General features: G+C 44.7%; 1 protein-coding gene across 1 annotated transcript; it reads left to right on the top strand.

The window, feature by feature from the left end:
- The first annotated feature begins 3,421 nt into the window (after nucleotides 1-3,421).
- On the top strand, nucleotides 3,422-13,360 carry RAP2C (RAP2C, member of RAS oncogene family). The gene is made up of 3 exons (XM_032124420.1): nucleotides 3,422-3,982; nucleotides 5,696-6,015; nucleotides 10,865-13,360. Exons 1-2 carry the CDS (start codon nucleotides 3,710-3,712, stop codon nucleotides 5,972-5,974), a joined length of 552 nt encoding a protein of 183 aa, XP_031980311.1. The 5' UTR covers nucleotides 3,422-3,709; the 3' UTR covers nucleotides 5,975-6,015; nucleotides 10,865-13,360.
- The last annotated feature ends 11 nt before the right edge of the window (nucleotides 13,361-13,371 follow it).

Here is a 13,371-nt window from a genome sequence, read left to right on the forward strand (position 1 = left end):
GTAGCCATTCAAGCCCCGAGGTGATCCCTACTCTGCAGCTTCCATGCTGAACACCATAAGGCACAATAAGTGGATTAGCAAAACCTCTGGAAGAGGCAAAGAAGAAATAACACTAGGTCCTAGATTGGTTTTGCATGTATTTACGCAAATGATGCCCCCAGCTAGACGGTAACTGAGGTGAAATCTGGGCTATCCCTGCTGGCCTGGCTCAGCAGCCTGCTGCAGGCTTCCTGGAAGAGGAGAGCCTGGGTTGTAGCTTGGGCAGACACAGGGAATCAGAGCCAATCAATGCTGGCAGTGGAGACAGCCCACAAGAGGCAGTGGTGGCCATGCAGCGTCCACACTGTGGCTGCAGTGGGGAGGCTTTGGCTGCTGGGGGGTAGTGCAGTCCCACCCTGGCATCCACAGGACATGTTCCAGACTCCTCACTCCATCCATGGCTTGGAGATGCTCCTGTCACCTCTCGGGGTACTGCTCCCAGTCCTGCCTCCTTGCTGGGCACAGGCAGGATTCATCTCTCACATTGGTGAGATGGGGACTGCAATTATTCCTGGCCCTTGCTTGTGCCATCTGTTTGTTCTCTGAACATCCCTGCAGGATCTGTATCTTAGCAGGTTAATTTAATAAGAGCCTGCTTTATTGTTGCTGGCTGCAGGCAGAGCATAGAGCAGCTGAGTCCATCAACAGCACAGAGCTGCTCTGGCAGCAATCGAATCCTGCCCGGATGTTCATTTGGGAAGATTGTTTTGCTGAGAAAGGGCAAACCCTCCCGAGGCAGCACCGAGGGCTGAGCCTTGCTCCTTTCTCCATAGCAGAAGATATGGAGAAAGTGGCAGCAGAGATTAAATCAGGCCTTTGACCTGGGTTGTGCCACACCTCACCGGGAGGAGATGGTGATAGCGAGGGAGTGGCAGAGGTGGTATTGGCAGGAGGTACCCTGCATGTCTGACTCAGGACTTGGCCATTTATGGCAGAAGCAGCTCTTCCCATCCAGAGTTTCAAAACCTTTTACATCACCAGCTATTTTTGTGGCTCAGGATATGTGGTTAGGCACAAGGCAGTGAAAGAGCTGTGCAAACTGTTAATGAAGGGAATGACTTGTCTTAAGGATAATGAACAACCTGGTGCACTTCGAGATCGGCCTTTTTTTCAGCTGTAGACATCTATGCCCAGGTATAAAGTGCTGTGAGTTGGGAAATAAATCTTGGGAATCCAAATCAATACTGCAGGAGGGAAAAAAAATCCAGTTTCCCAATTCTGTGTCCACCTGCTTAGGCTTCCCCTCAGCCCAAGAGTGAGGCATTGCTGGTTAAAGTCAATTGCACAAAAATACATTTGGCTTTTCTCCCGCTGTGCTTTGTTCCCTTCCTCTCCCGCAGTCATTCCTCCACCGATCACAAACATAATGGATCAGCAGTGCCACAAAGCCATGCACATAATGAACCTAAGTGACCGTGTAATCTTATTATTGTCACCCTCATCCTCCCTTGCCCCTTTTCTCCCTCCCCCCGTTTGTCACTGTCACCATTGTGTCATTGTTAAAATTAGATGGGAAGCTCCTCTGGGAGCAGCTGTGGCTTTCCTTTATCCTGAGCACCCTGAGTGCCTTAAGGTACTTTGCAACAACTCGTGATTTCTAATGGGGTTAAAGTAGGAGGCAGCCTGTTTTAATGCTCACCTTTTTTACGTTTTTGAGCTGATTCACCAGCCACATGAAAATCTTCCATCCAAGCACGTCTGCCTCCTGCCAGCAATTCACTTGACAACACAATTCTGCAGGCAACGGCAAAGGAAGGAGAGGGCTTTTTACTTACATGTAATAAAGAAGAGTGAATCAAATTTGGTGTAACTTAAGTAAGATTTGTTCTGGAGGATAAAAGTCCTCACTGACCTTTTCCCATAATGGACATGTTCTCTTTATGGAAAGAAAGCGAATAAAATAAGGCTGTTTGTGAAAACAGCCACAAGCAGAGTCACCTTCTCAGTACCTTTGGATGGTTTCAGCCCGGACCAGGCACCTCTCTAGGGCTGCTGGAAGCCCAGGATGGACACAACGTGGCAGCTGTGTCTTCCTTGGACTTGCAATCAAACAGGTGATGCAGAGGGTAAAGGGACAAATCCAGCATCTCACACGTGTCTGCTGAAATTCTGCAGGCCTCAGGGAGCAGCAGAAACAAATTTGGTTTTATTGGAGGGCAGCTTCCCCTACGGGTGGGAATCATCGAGTTGGGTCTGAAGTGACTGGGGGATTTTATTTTAGATAGAAAAGAGACGTTGATTCTTTTTAGTTACTTCCTCTTAACAACGCGGGAGTTCCATTGACGAGGGAAGCGCCGGGGCCAATTCCCGAAGCGGCCGGGAATGGCCCTGGTGCTGTGCTGACACCTGCTGTCAGCCGCGCCGCGGGAGCCCCGACGCCGCCAAGCGCAGCATCCGGAGTTTAGCTGGGAAGACTCGTGCCGGTTCTGGGAGGATTTCCATGGAGAGGGCTCTGACGGAAACGGAAGAAAGCGCGTGGCAGCCGAGCAGTGAGGCTTGTGGCAGCTGTGGAGGTGAAAAGACACGGGACAAATCTTGCAGGTAGAGGTAACAACTTTCACAGAATCACAGAGTGGTTTGGGTTGGAAAGAACCTTAAAGATGATCTCGTTTCACCCCCCTGCCATGGGCAGGGACACCTTCCAGTATCCCAGGTTGCTCCAAGCCCTGTCCAGCCTGGTCTTGGACACTTCCAGGGATGGGGCAGCCACAGCTTTGCTGGGCAGCCTGTGCCAGGGCCTCACCACCCTTACAGTAAAGATTTTTTTTCTTAATATCTAATCTTAACCTACACTCTTTCAGTCTGAACCCATTCCCCCTTTCCTGTCACTACATTTGTAAACAGTCCCTCTCTGTCTTTCCTGTAAATTCCCTTCAGGCACCGGAAGGGGCAGTTAGGTCACCCCAAAGCTTTCTCATCTCCAGGCTGAACAATCCCAATTCTCTCAGGATTTACTCATATAAATGGATGGGTGCGCCATCCCTCTGATGAACTTGGTGACCCTCTTTGTCACCAGCCCAGCGGGCTTCCAGGGATGAAGAACCGTGGTACCCGTGTCACAGCCCGCGTCCCCTCTCCCGCGGGTCTCTTGCCGGCAGGGAGCTCAGAGGAGTTTAAGGAGTTCGAGCTATCGAGTGCTGAGCAGGAGCTCGTGGAGGGACAACACGCCTCTCACAGAACCGCCCTTGAAGGGACTGCGGGCGCGACTGCCATGTTAAGGCCGCCATATTGGGGGGCCGGGTAGGGACAGTGCCTCAGTGCCTCGGTGCCTCACGCAAATCTGTCCCCCATCACAGTGCGGGTGCCTCGGTGTCACATTCCAATCTGCCCCCCCGGGCGCAGTTCGGGCGTGCCGTGACGCAGGACACCGGAAGTGAGCGGGCGGCGACGGGGCGGGGCCGCCTCCGGTGCCTCAGCAAAACCCTTCCGGGTGGGGGGTGGCCCTGGCGGGCGGGTCCCGCGGCCGAGGCGGTGATGGCGAGAGCGCGGCGGTGAAGGAGGGCACTGGGGCTGGGGCCGCGCCGGGTACTGACGGGGCTCTCCCTCCCCCCAGGACGGCGCGGGAGCAGCGTGGCCTTGCCCTTTTCCTGAGGCGGGCCGGGGCTATGCGAGGGCCGCGGTGCTGCCTTCCCTAGGCCCGGGCCCGGCGGGGAAAGGCGAGCAGGGCCTGATGCGGGAGTACAAGGTGGTGGTGCTGGGCAGCGGGGGGGTGGGGAAGTCCGCCCTGACGGTGCAGTTCGTCACCGGGACCTTCATCGAGAAGTACGACCCCACCATCGAGGACTTCTACCGCAAGGAGATTGAGGTGGACTCGTCCCCCTCGGTGCTGGAGATCCTGGACACGGCGGGCACTGAGCAGTTCGCCTCCATGCGCGACCTCTACATCAAGAACGGGCAGGGATTCATCCTCGTCTACAGCCTGGTCAACCAGCAGTCCTTCCAGGTAACCTCGCCTGATGTCCCGTCCTCGGAGGGAGCCGTCCCTGCCCCCGGGAAGGCTCTGGGCCGAGGAGGAAGTTTTAGGGGTAGCCCACGTGTGCGTAGAAGCGCTTTATCTCCGAGGGGCCAAAAGTGTAAATGCCCACTTTGAAAGCGCATTTACCAGCCTTGCTTCTTGATGGAAAACTGCTTGCTTTGCAGGTACTTATCAGGGTGCCACCATTGTTAAATCCCACGCAGTGCTGGAGAACAATGACTAGCTCCCACTTCCCCAACAGAAATCTCTTGGCAATCCCCTTTTGTGAAGAAATCACTCGATATTAGAATCAAGACTTCCCCTTCCAATCCCCTCTCCTTCCTAAAAGGCATGTTTCTCCAGTTGCTCTTGAAGAGAGTCTCATTGTTCTGGAGTTGTGACTTGTTAAGTGAGCTGTTATTTTCCGCTCCCTCCCCCCAAATATATTCCTGTCCAGCATGAGCTCGATGCTCTCACAGCATAGATGGAGTACTGGAGAGGAGAACCAGCTGTATGTGATAATTTGTGGATCTGGATTTGATTTCTATTATTAAAACTCTCCAAAAAAATGGAAATATCTCAGCCAGTTACTGGTCTAAGCTGCCTGTAGAAACGGGGCTTTGTTTTTTGGCAGTAAGTGAGTTTAGCAGCGCTCTATGCAGTGCAGGGTTTTGCAACTCCTGCCTTGGCTTGGGCTGCCGAGCTGGGTGTGCTCCAGCTGCTTGGCAAGACCTTGCACACCCCCAGTTTGCTTCTGCTGAAGGCTAAACCTTATCTTAGCAGAGGCCTCGAAACAGCCCTGTGCAAGCTGAAGACATGCTTATCTCTGGAAAACAACAGTGACATTGGGATGCTTCTGCTCTCATTTTCACTGATTTTTGGGTTCCAGTGAGCCCGCATTATTTGAGGAATGGATGTACAATAATCCACCTTGTTAATATTTAATTATTTCTGTCTGTCTGTAGTGTGTTTGCTCGGAAGGCTGTAGGTGTAAACCACTCTGCAGTTCTTTACACAGTGGTAACTTCAAACGCTGGGATTGCTTTGTCTCAGTACTGTGCAAGAATCTGTAGTACTGATAATAACTTAAAACACTCGGGGCAGAGGAGGCTGACTCAGTCTTTCAAGTGTAAACTCCCCATGTCGGCTCAAACTTGAATAAATGCATCTCTAGGTAATAAAATCTCTTTACAGCATCTAATTTGGTTACTTACATGTGATTAAATGTGTTCACAATGAATTATTCTAAGCATTGCAGGACTGAGAAGGCTTTATTTAAATTTATGGCTTTCTCAAGCTGTAAACTAAGCACAAACTTCCTAAATGGTTGTGTAATGGCATGCCCCTGCTAGGGTTACAGGTCCTTAGAGTTGAGACAACTTCTTCAGAAAGCTGCAGCTAGCCTTCAGAGCAGTGATACTGTGTCCTCCTGTGGCTGAACTGACTGTCACTTTCTGTTTGTATATGCACATAAATTCTATAAAATGTGCATGTATTTATATAAAAGAAAAAGTAACTTAGTGATAGGTAGTAGATTTTCTCTGAATTCTAGATCTGTGTGACTATGAGTTTAAGAAGTCTTCCGATGTATTTTTAATGTTCAGTTGCACATGAGGGTTATTAAAATGTGTTTCTGTAGTGGTTCTATAGCAATTCCATGTGATTCCTTACATGTACTAACCAGCTGGATTGTTTGATCAGGACATCAAGCCGATGAGGGACCAGATTGTCCGGGTGAAGAGATACGAGAAAGTTCCTCTGATCCTAGTGGGGAATAAAGTGGATCTGGAGTCAGAGAGGGAGGTCTTATCTGCAGAAGGCAGAGCCCTGGCTCAGGAGTGGGGCTGTCCCTTCATGGAGACGTCAGCCAAGAGCAAAACAATGGTGGATGAACTGTTTGCTGAGATCGTCAGGCAAATGAACTATGCCTCCCTGCCTGAAAAACAAGATCAATGTTGTACAACTTGCATCATCCAGTGAGAGAAATTAAGAAAAACCTCAACCACGGCCATACAGAGCAGGTTGGTGGAACAGTCATAACTAACTGAGGTGCCCAAACACGGTGTTTAAATACAAGATAAAGGGACAGGGAGTCTGAAATGAGGCAGTCTAACCTGGAGGCAGCCTTCCTCCAAAAGAGATGGGAGCTTGTGCACGTGGTTGAGTCAAATGGACTTCTTGTGTTACCTCAGTAGGATTAGTCAGGGAATGCTGCATTTGCTTGCAGTAATTTTACAATGACACAAAGGGAATGATGTTATCTGCACCTATATTGACTGTCAGTGCTGTATTTGATGCTACGTTATTCTGAATAATGCTTTGTGATGTTGCAGTGGGTTTATTCTTGTAGCTGGTATCTGAATTATTTTCAAGTAATGGGAGCTACCTTGGAGTTCAATGGGATTATTGTTACCAAATTTCCCAGTAGTTGTTCTGAGAAGACTTTGAGCTTGTTTAAAAGAAATAAAATTCTGTGGTACAGAAACTGACTGTACTTAGAGTACCCTTCTGCCTTATCAGTGGAATAAGTTTCTTTTGCAAGAGAACCACCCTGAGAGGTGAGAAGTGGCTCGAAGCCCATATGTAATAGTCAAGGGCGTGCACAAAGTGCTCTTCATCTCAAATCTCCAGAGCAGAGAACTGTAAAATGGCTTCCCAATGCACAACTCTCCTTTCCCAGTGACTCATAAGAGGTGTGATGAGAGTGCAGTGTTCAGAGGGCCCTTTGTAAAGCTTCCCCTGTGTCAGGTGTTGCTTTGATTTTTATTTTTTTCCTCCAGGACAACTGTCGTTGGCCTTTCACACATGTGGTCCTTTTACACATCTTTTTCACCTGACTGTGAATGAGTCTGTTCCTCTCCGATGTGCATTCCCATGAGGTGGTTCTGGACCCCCCCCCCCCCACACTCTTGTTTCCCCTGTAGCTGTTGCAGGTCTTGTTTCACCGCTGTCTCGAATCCACGGTACTTCAAAGCACCATTGGTGTGCTCTGTATGCAGCCAGCTGGTCCCTCAGACCTCCAGTTGTCTGTTGGACCTGTCTTTGCAAACAACTCGTCATGATCTCCAAGGGCAAGTGCGGGAATGAGGGAGGATGTGGAAATTCAGGGGAAGGAACTGCCCCTCCTGACAGCTGCACTATCTGAGGCTCAGACTCCCACTGCCATGTTAGTAACTTGCTTAACTCAAAAGAGCTTTTTGTATCTGAGTGACAAGAGGGAAAATAGGTTATTACTGGAAGCTTTGGACCATGTATCCTCTTTAAGCTTGAGTGCAAGGTCAGAGAGTGAAGTCTCAAAGCCTGTCTTTGAGATTGTTATCAAGTGCTTTGTAAATATAAAATTGTAGGTGCTCATGGCCCTAGCATTGTCATGCTAGAGATAATACATGATGTTTTTATCTCCAGTTCTGTGAAATTAGGAAGGGCTGCTGTCACTGTGTAAGAGGTGTATCTAAGTTTGAGATTTGCTTGTTGAAAGGTGAGTGAACTTGTTTTGGAGCAGAGAAAAATACACAAGTCTTTTATGTTAATCACACCTGCAGAATCTTTAGAGGTCTAGGAAGAAATGAATCTAAGAAATTACTGCCTTTTTTAAAAAAATTGAGTGCTGCAGGGGTAATATTCTGAGTTGTGTATAGTAATGCAATGTTGCAGCTATTTCTAAGGCAGCTTCACAGACAAGATTATGTGGACTAGAAGTATCATGCCAAAGGGTATGGCAATCCCCTGGATTACTAATGGTTCATCCTGTGCTGGTTGCTGTCTTAAACTCTGACACAATCAGGCCTTTCATCCTTGAAATTTATAGTTCTGGAATTGATTGCTTTTAAGGGAGGCTTTGTAACCTCTCTGCTTCTGGATTGAGCGCTAAGTAGCACATTTAATCTTAAAGGTGAAATTGAAGTAGGGGCAGGGCCACATGTTATTCCTTTGAATGACAACTTGTGTGTAGATTTGGTGGGTTTCCTAAACATGTTCTTGCTTTAGAAGAAACAGCTGTATTCTTATGTCTCTGTGAGCTCTTGAGACAGAGGATCCTAAGCTTTTGTGATATAGATTTCCTCTCCTTCCTTCTGCCTGGCTTAGACAACCACCCCAAGCCTTTAGCAGCAAACTGTTTCCTTGCTTCTGGGGAATGCTCTCTCTGCCCAATATAGCCTCATCACCTGTGCCAAACAAGTTGTTCCTTCCTGAACCATTTCCTATTCAGTTCTCACCATGTCTGGAACTTTTATTACTCATTCTGGCTTTTCAGTCTTCATGCTCTGTATATTTCATTTCAGCCTAACACTTTTGGGGTATTTTCCTCTTCCTGGCTCCCATTCTATCCTTGTTTTTTGATTGAGTAGATGTAGGATCTCATTAACTTTATCATATGCCTTTGCTGCTTGATAATTTCTGTCTGATGTGCTCTGGTAGGAGAGATGCTGATGGTGTCTTGTGATAGCTCTAATCAGCTTTGTAATCCTGCTTATCTGTGATCCAGGAAACAATTGCTGCTTGTCAGACCTCTGCTTTAGGAGTGACCCCTCCTAGGTAAATTGAAGCTGAGGAAGTAGAACCAGGTGTCTGAAAATCTGTGTGTAGGAAGTGGGCTTGAACTACAACTGTGTCCTGGAATAATCATCATCATCTCTGTGTTCTGTAACCAGGTTGTGTCCAGGAGGAGTCTTAGGTGTGTCAGTTCAGAGAGCAGTTCATACAACCGTTTGTGTCCCTGCAGTTCTGATGCAGAAACCCATGGGAGGGGTGGGGGTGGATTTTTTGCTGGGCCTGGGTTTGCCTGAGGCTGTTCCAGTGTCAGTTTTAAATCACAGGTATCATTTAACCTCTTTCTGGTGCTGATTCCTTGGCCTGTCTGTCAGCTATGGTGTGTAGGTTCTTTCGTGTTTTTGAGGAACATTTGCTAAACTGCTGTTCCAGTCAGCTGCCTTGGGTGAGATGAAGGATGGAACATAACTGCATAGTCAGGATAACCCGTAGTTCCTTTTAAAAACGTGTGTTGTTCTCACATCCTGCTTCCCACCTCCCCTTTCCTGTTTCTGCAGTGGTCTTCTGTTGTTTTGTTCTTGCATTCAGAGATAGGAGAATTCCAGGACCTGCTTTGTGTTCCTTGCTCCAGTATTTCTCTTGGATTTTCAGTATGACACTGTTTTGTATTTTGACTCTTTAAAATATGGTATCTGGTACAGTGCTTGTGCACTGAAGTCTTTTCTGATATTAATAGGATTTGTAACACCTTAATGTTAGTATGAAAGACTGATGCTGGTTAGTGATTTCTGTCCCCTGTGTTCATGAGTAACTGGTATTAGCAAGGCTGAAGGAAGAGTATTCCTCTCTAGGAATAAGAACTGAAAGTGTACTCTCTTCTGGTTTATGTGGCTGTGCAACACAGACACATTTAGTGTACTATGTTGTTGAACTTCCCCATCTCTTCTGCCTGCTTACAGAAGAGACCAGAGAGTGCTAAAAAATACCACAGGCAGATGAAGCCAGATAAGGTACCATATAGTGTTAATTGTAGTAACTAAACACAACTTAAATGGAAAGATAACAAATCTGAATTGTGGTGTCCCTAACCTGCAAATACAAGGATGTTGAAGGGCATGTAGAGGAAAATACCATAACTTTTTTTTACTGTTCTTACTATTCCCAGCAATTCTTTGCTGACCACATTATTGGATGCTGGGCTTAGATGAAGTTTTTGGGGTGGATCTCACTCTGGTAGGATGAGGAGCTGCACTGTAAATGGTGCCTCTTCTGTGTGCTAAGGAAAGATAAAACATGTATTAAGCAAGTCTAATCCGTCCCCATTAGAAGCTAAATGTTGGTTTGCTGCTTTTGACAGCAGAGGGACCCTCTCTGTCTAAAACTTTTGGACCAGCAACAGTGTGTGAGGTGGGAGTGATCTCACCAGACTGGGAGAGAATTGCTGTTAGTTGGAAAACATACAAACAAGCAAAAAAAAACCTGGCTGTTGGCTCCTGTCAGGGCAGGAGTGCTGCTCCTGAATGTTAGGCAAGAAGGAGAACCCTGGCTATGTCAGAGCACTCTGTCGTGACAAACTGTTAACTTAGGGCAAATCAACAGCTGAAAAGAAATGGTGCAGTGGGAAATATAAGGTCCCGAGTTGTTTGGAGAAATCACTTCAAGAATTGAGAAGGCTCCTCAAAATCCCTGAAATGTCATGGATCAAGCTAGAGTGAAGTACATGCACTTGCAGTGACAATTTTCTACAGACTTTGAGCTTTGCCTGAGACTTTTAGGATATCTCTGCAGATAAATGGTGGGAGCTACAAGCAAGTTATCTGAAATGCAAAGATGTTTTGGTCACATTGGTAACGTGTTGGTGTGCTTGATTGAGGATGGTGGTGTACAGCTCTGTTCCTGCTGAGGCTATCTGAATGCTAAGGGGCTTTTTTAGGAGTTGTTTAGAGGATCTGATAGCTGAGAACTCAGATGTCAAAACTGAGTTAGTTGGCTCATTTGCCTATTCCCAGAACTTGTGCTAAAGGCCATTGCTGTGTGTTACTGGGTGTTACACATACACTGGGTCCTGCATTGGTGCATCTGTATAAGAGAACTTAAATTTCCTGGCATTTTCAGATCTTTAGATGCAATTTCATGTCCCACAGCAGCAGCTGTTACAAAGTTAATAGCAGTAGGTTGTTACCTGCTTGCCTCTTGTGTTACCAGTGTTAGTGGAGAATTTGGGAATGCTGCTGTAGAAAACAGTGCTTTGGAGCTCAGGATGGAAAACTGGCTGTTCCAGGCAGGGGAGAAGCCGTGTTCATTTTGAATGTGTATTGAATATGGCTTTCATTAGTGTTTTTTGTTTGTTTGTTTTGTTTTGTTTTGTTTTAATTGCAGATAAAACTCAGAGGAAACTTGCACAGATGCTGCTTTGGAGAACTTTCAGCCCAGGTTGCAGAGCTGAGCCTTGGTAAACCTGTCTCTATCACAGCACATTGCCATACATCTAAGTGCATAAGGTTGGTGGTCTCCAGGATCCACACACCTTAATCAGAATGCTTAGCATGTTTACCATAAGTTTTAAAATCTGTCGTTTATCTATCAGTCATTTTATAGCTTTCTAGGTTCATATAATGGCTAATATGCAAAAGTTCATTTTTAATATTTTAATTGATTTCTTTAATCAATTTCTGAACTTGTATTTATTAAATACTTAAACTCAGTATTACCTACTCAATGCCTTTTGAAAGAAGAGAGTTTTAATGGAGAATAAATTGAGCCTTAAACAAATGGTTACTTCTGTATATTACCTCGCATCAGTGCTTATTTCTATTTGCAAGGTTTTCTCTACAATGTAGTTGGTCATTTGAGACTTTTTGTTTACGTGTGACAGTGTCATGGAAAGATACTGAAGGCACCTCTGTTGTATGGATGTAGTATCCCTTTTCTTGGCAAATGCAGCTGTGACAATGTGTTTGTAACCAGTCTGATTTGACAGTTTGGAATAAGATGTAAAGTCTCAGCTGATGTTTCTCACAGTCTCGGGTTTCTTAATCAAAAATGACAATTGTAGCATTGAAAAATGGCAGCACACTTTTCCTTCTACTGAATTTCTAAACTTGCTTGTTTACAAATAGCTTCTCTATGCCTTTGAAAAGGGATAATGTATCCTTCAAAATGGGCTCTATGCCTACCTGTCAGCTCAGCTTTGCCTGGCGCAGTAAGAGACATCTAGTAGACCTCTGCAGATGAAAATCTAATGCAAATAAGATCACTTTACATTTTATAGTTCTAATATTTGTCTTTCTGAATAATATTTTAAAGCAATATTTGTTAAAGTTTTTCTTGCACTGTCACAAGTTGCTTTTTAGTTTTTTTTTTTCCCCAGTGAGCAAGGTTAATAGTAGAGACAAGTTGGTGTAACAAGGGGAAAAGCACCAGGTTTCAGTGATACTAACTGCAAGTGTGCTTTAAACAGCCATTGCCTTCCTTATTGTTTACCTGATCAACATTTTCTCTGAATACTTGAAAATTTTGACAATAACACAGGTATAAAGAGCAGAATGAAAATGTACAAAGAACAGACGAAATCTTTTTGTTCACTTTTATTAATGTGTTGCATACATGAGAGCTTTTTCTAGCAGTGGTTTAAAATGTGTATTTTTTTTTGCAGAAATTTAATAACTGCAGCTCACCTACTGCACCAAAGTTCTAGGTTTTTAGGAGCCCAGCTTTAGTCATTTGAACATGCTTCTAGAAATGTACATTCTTTCCCTGTAATAGGTAAATATCGATGAGAAAAGCTCCAGTAAAAGCAGTGATGGATATATGAGGTTAAAACTCAAAAATTGTATTGTGGATGATGGCATTTAAAACAATAAAAGATCACCGGTACAGTATCTCAATATTAATGTGGATTTTTGGTAATAATGCAGGCTGACTTTACAATATTAGCAGAAATAAAGATTCTGTGTCTACATTCAGTGTTGAATTTGAATCCTGAAAAGAGGAGGACACCAGGATTTCTGCCTGGTTATTGAAACACCTGATTTTTTTCTGTGGGGTTACTTGAATTTTTTTTCCTGTTTGTACAAACTTTATAAACAGGCTAAGGCTAATACTTAGGTTTGCACTTTAATATCAGAACTAAACCAAACCTTGTATTCAAAGTAGATTTTTTTTTTTAAAGTGATGGTTGTTGATCTTTTTTGTAGGTTGTAAGGAAGTAATAGGATATGAAAGTAATTCATAAAGATTCTAGTTTTCCTTTGTCTAAGAAGGAAAAATTTGGTTGATATTGATCAGTGGTTCATTCCTAGGGGTAGTTTTCAAAGCAGTGTTCATTTTCATTGACCTCAGCAAAAAAAAAAAAAGAAAAAAGAAAAAAACAAAGAAACAAAAACAAAACAAAACAACCAAAAAACCCCCAAAACAAAACAAAAAACAAACCTTAAACTTGAACTAGCTTAGAGTGACAGGACTGGGAAAATGAGAGATGGTTTCATCAGCACACTTTGGGGGGGAAAAGGGACCAAAAGTTTATTTAGGCTTCCTCAATAGTTTGCATGTGAAGTTGCTCATTAGAGTAAAAGGCTAATAATAAATGCAATATGTATTGTCTTTACTATGGCATCTGTTTAGGAGTTGTTCAAATCACTGCAGTAGGGCTCTACAAATAAAAATGTAACCTAACATCTTGTATCTAATGTACTGTATCTTTATCAGTCATAGGTGAAATCCTGAATAACAAGTGCAAAAATGGAACAATTACCTATAATGCTTTGTAAAAAGATTTTTCCAGTAGAATTCATTCTTGTCATTTTGTAAGACAACCCTACAGTCCACCTGTTTGTAACTTTTTTAATAAAATAGATACCTGTATTACCAAACCAGGGTGAGTAGTC

Source organism: Corvus moneduloides, chromosome 14 (assembly GCF_009650955.1).
Source record: "Corvus moneduloides isolate bCorMon1 chromosome 14, bCorMon1.pri, whole genome shotgun sequence".
Taxonomy (NCBI): Eukaryota; Metazoa; Chordata; class Aves; order Passeriformes; family Corvidae; genus Corvus; species Corvus moneduloides.

Coding starts and splice junctions, on each gene's coding strand:
- RAP2C (XM_032124420.1), top strand. CDS start 3,710: ATGCGGGAGTACAAGGTGGTGGTGCTGGGCAGCGGGGGGGTGGGGAAG. Junction 3,983..5,695: donor TCAACCAGCAGTCCTTCCAG/GTAACCTCGCCT, acceptor TTGTTTGATCAG/GACATCAAGCCGATGAGGGA.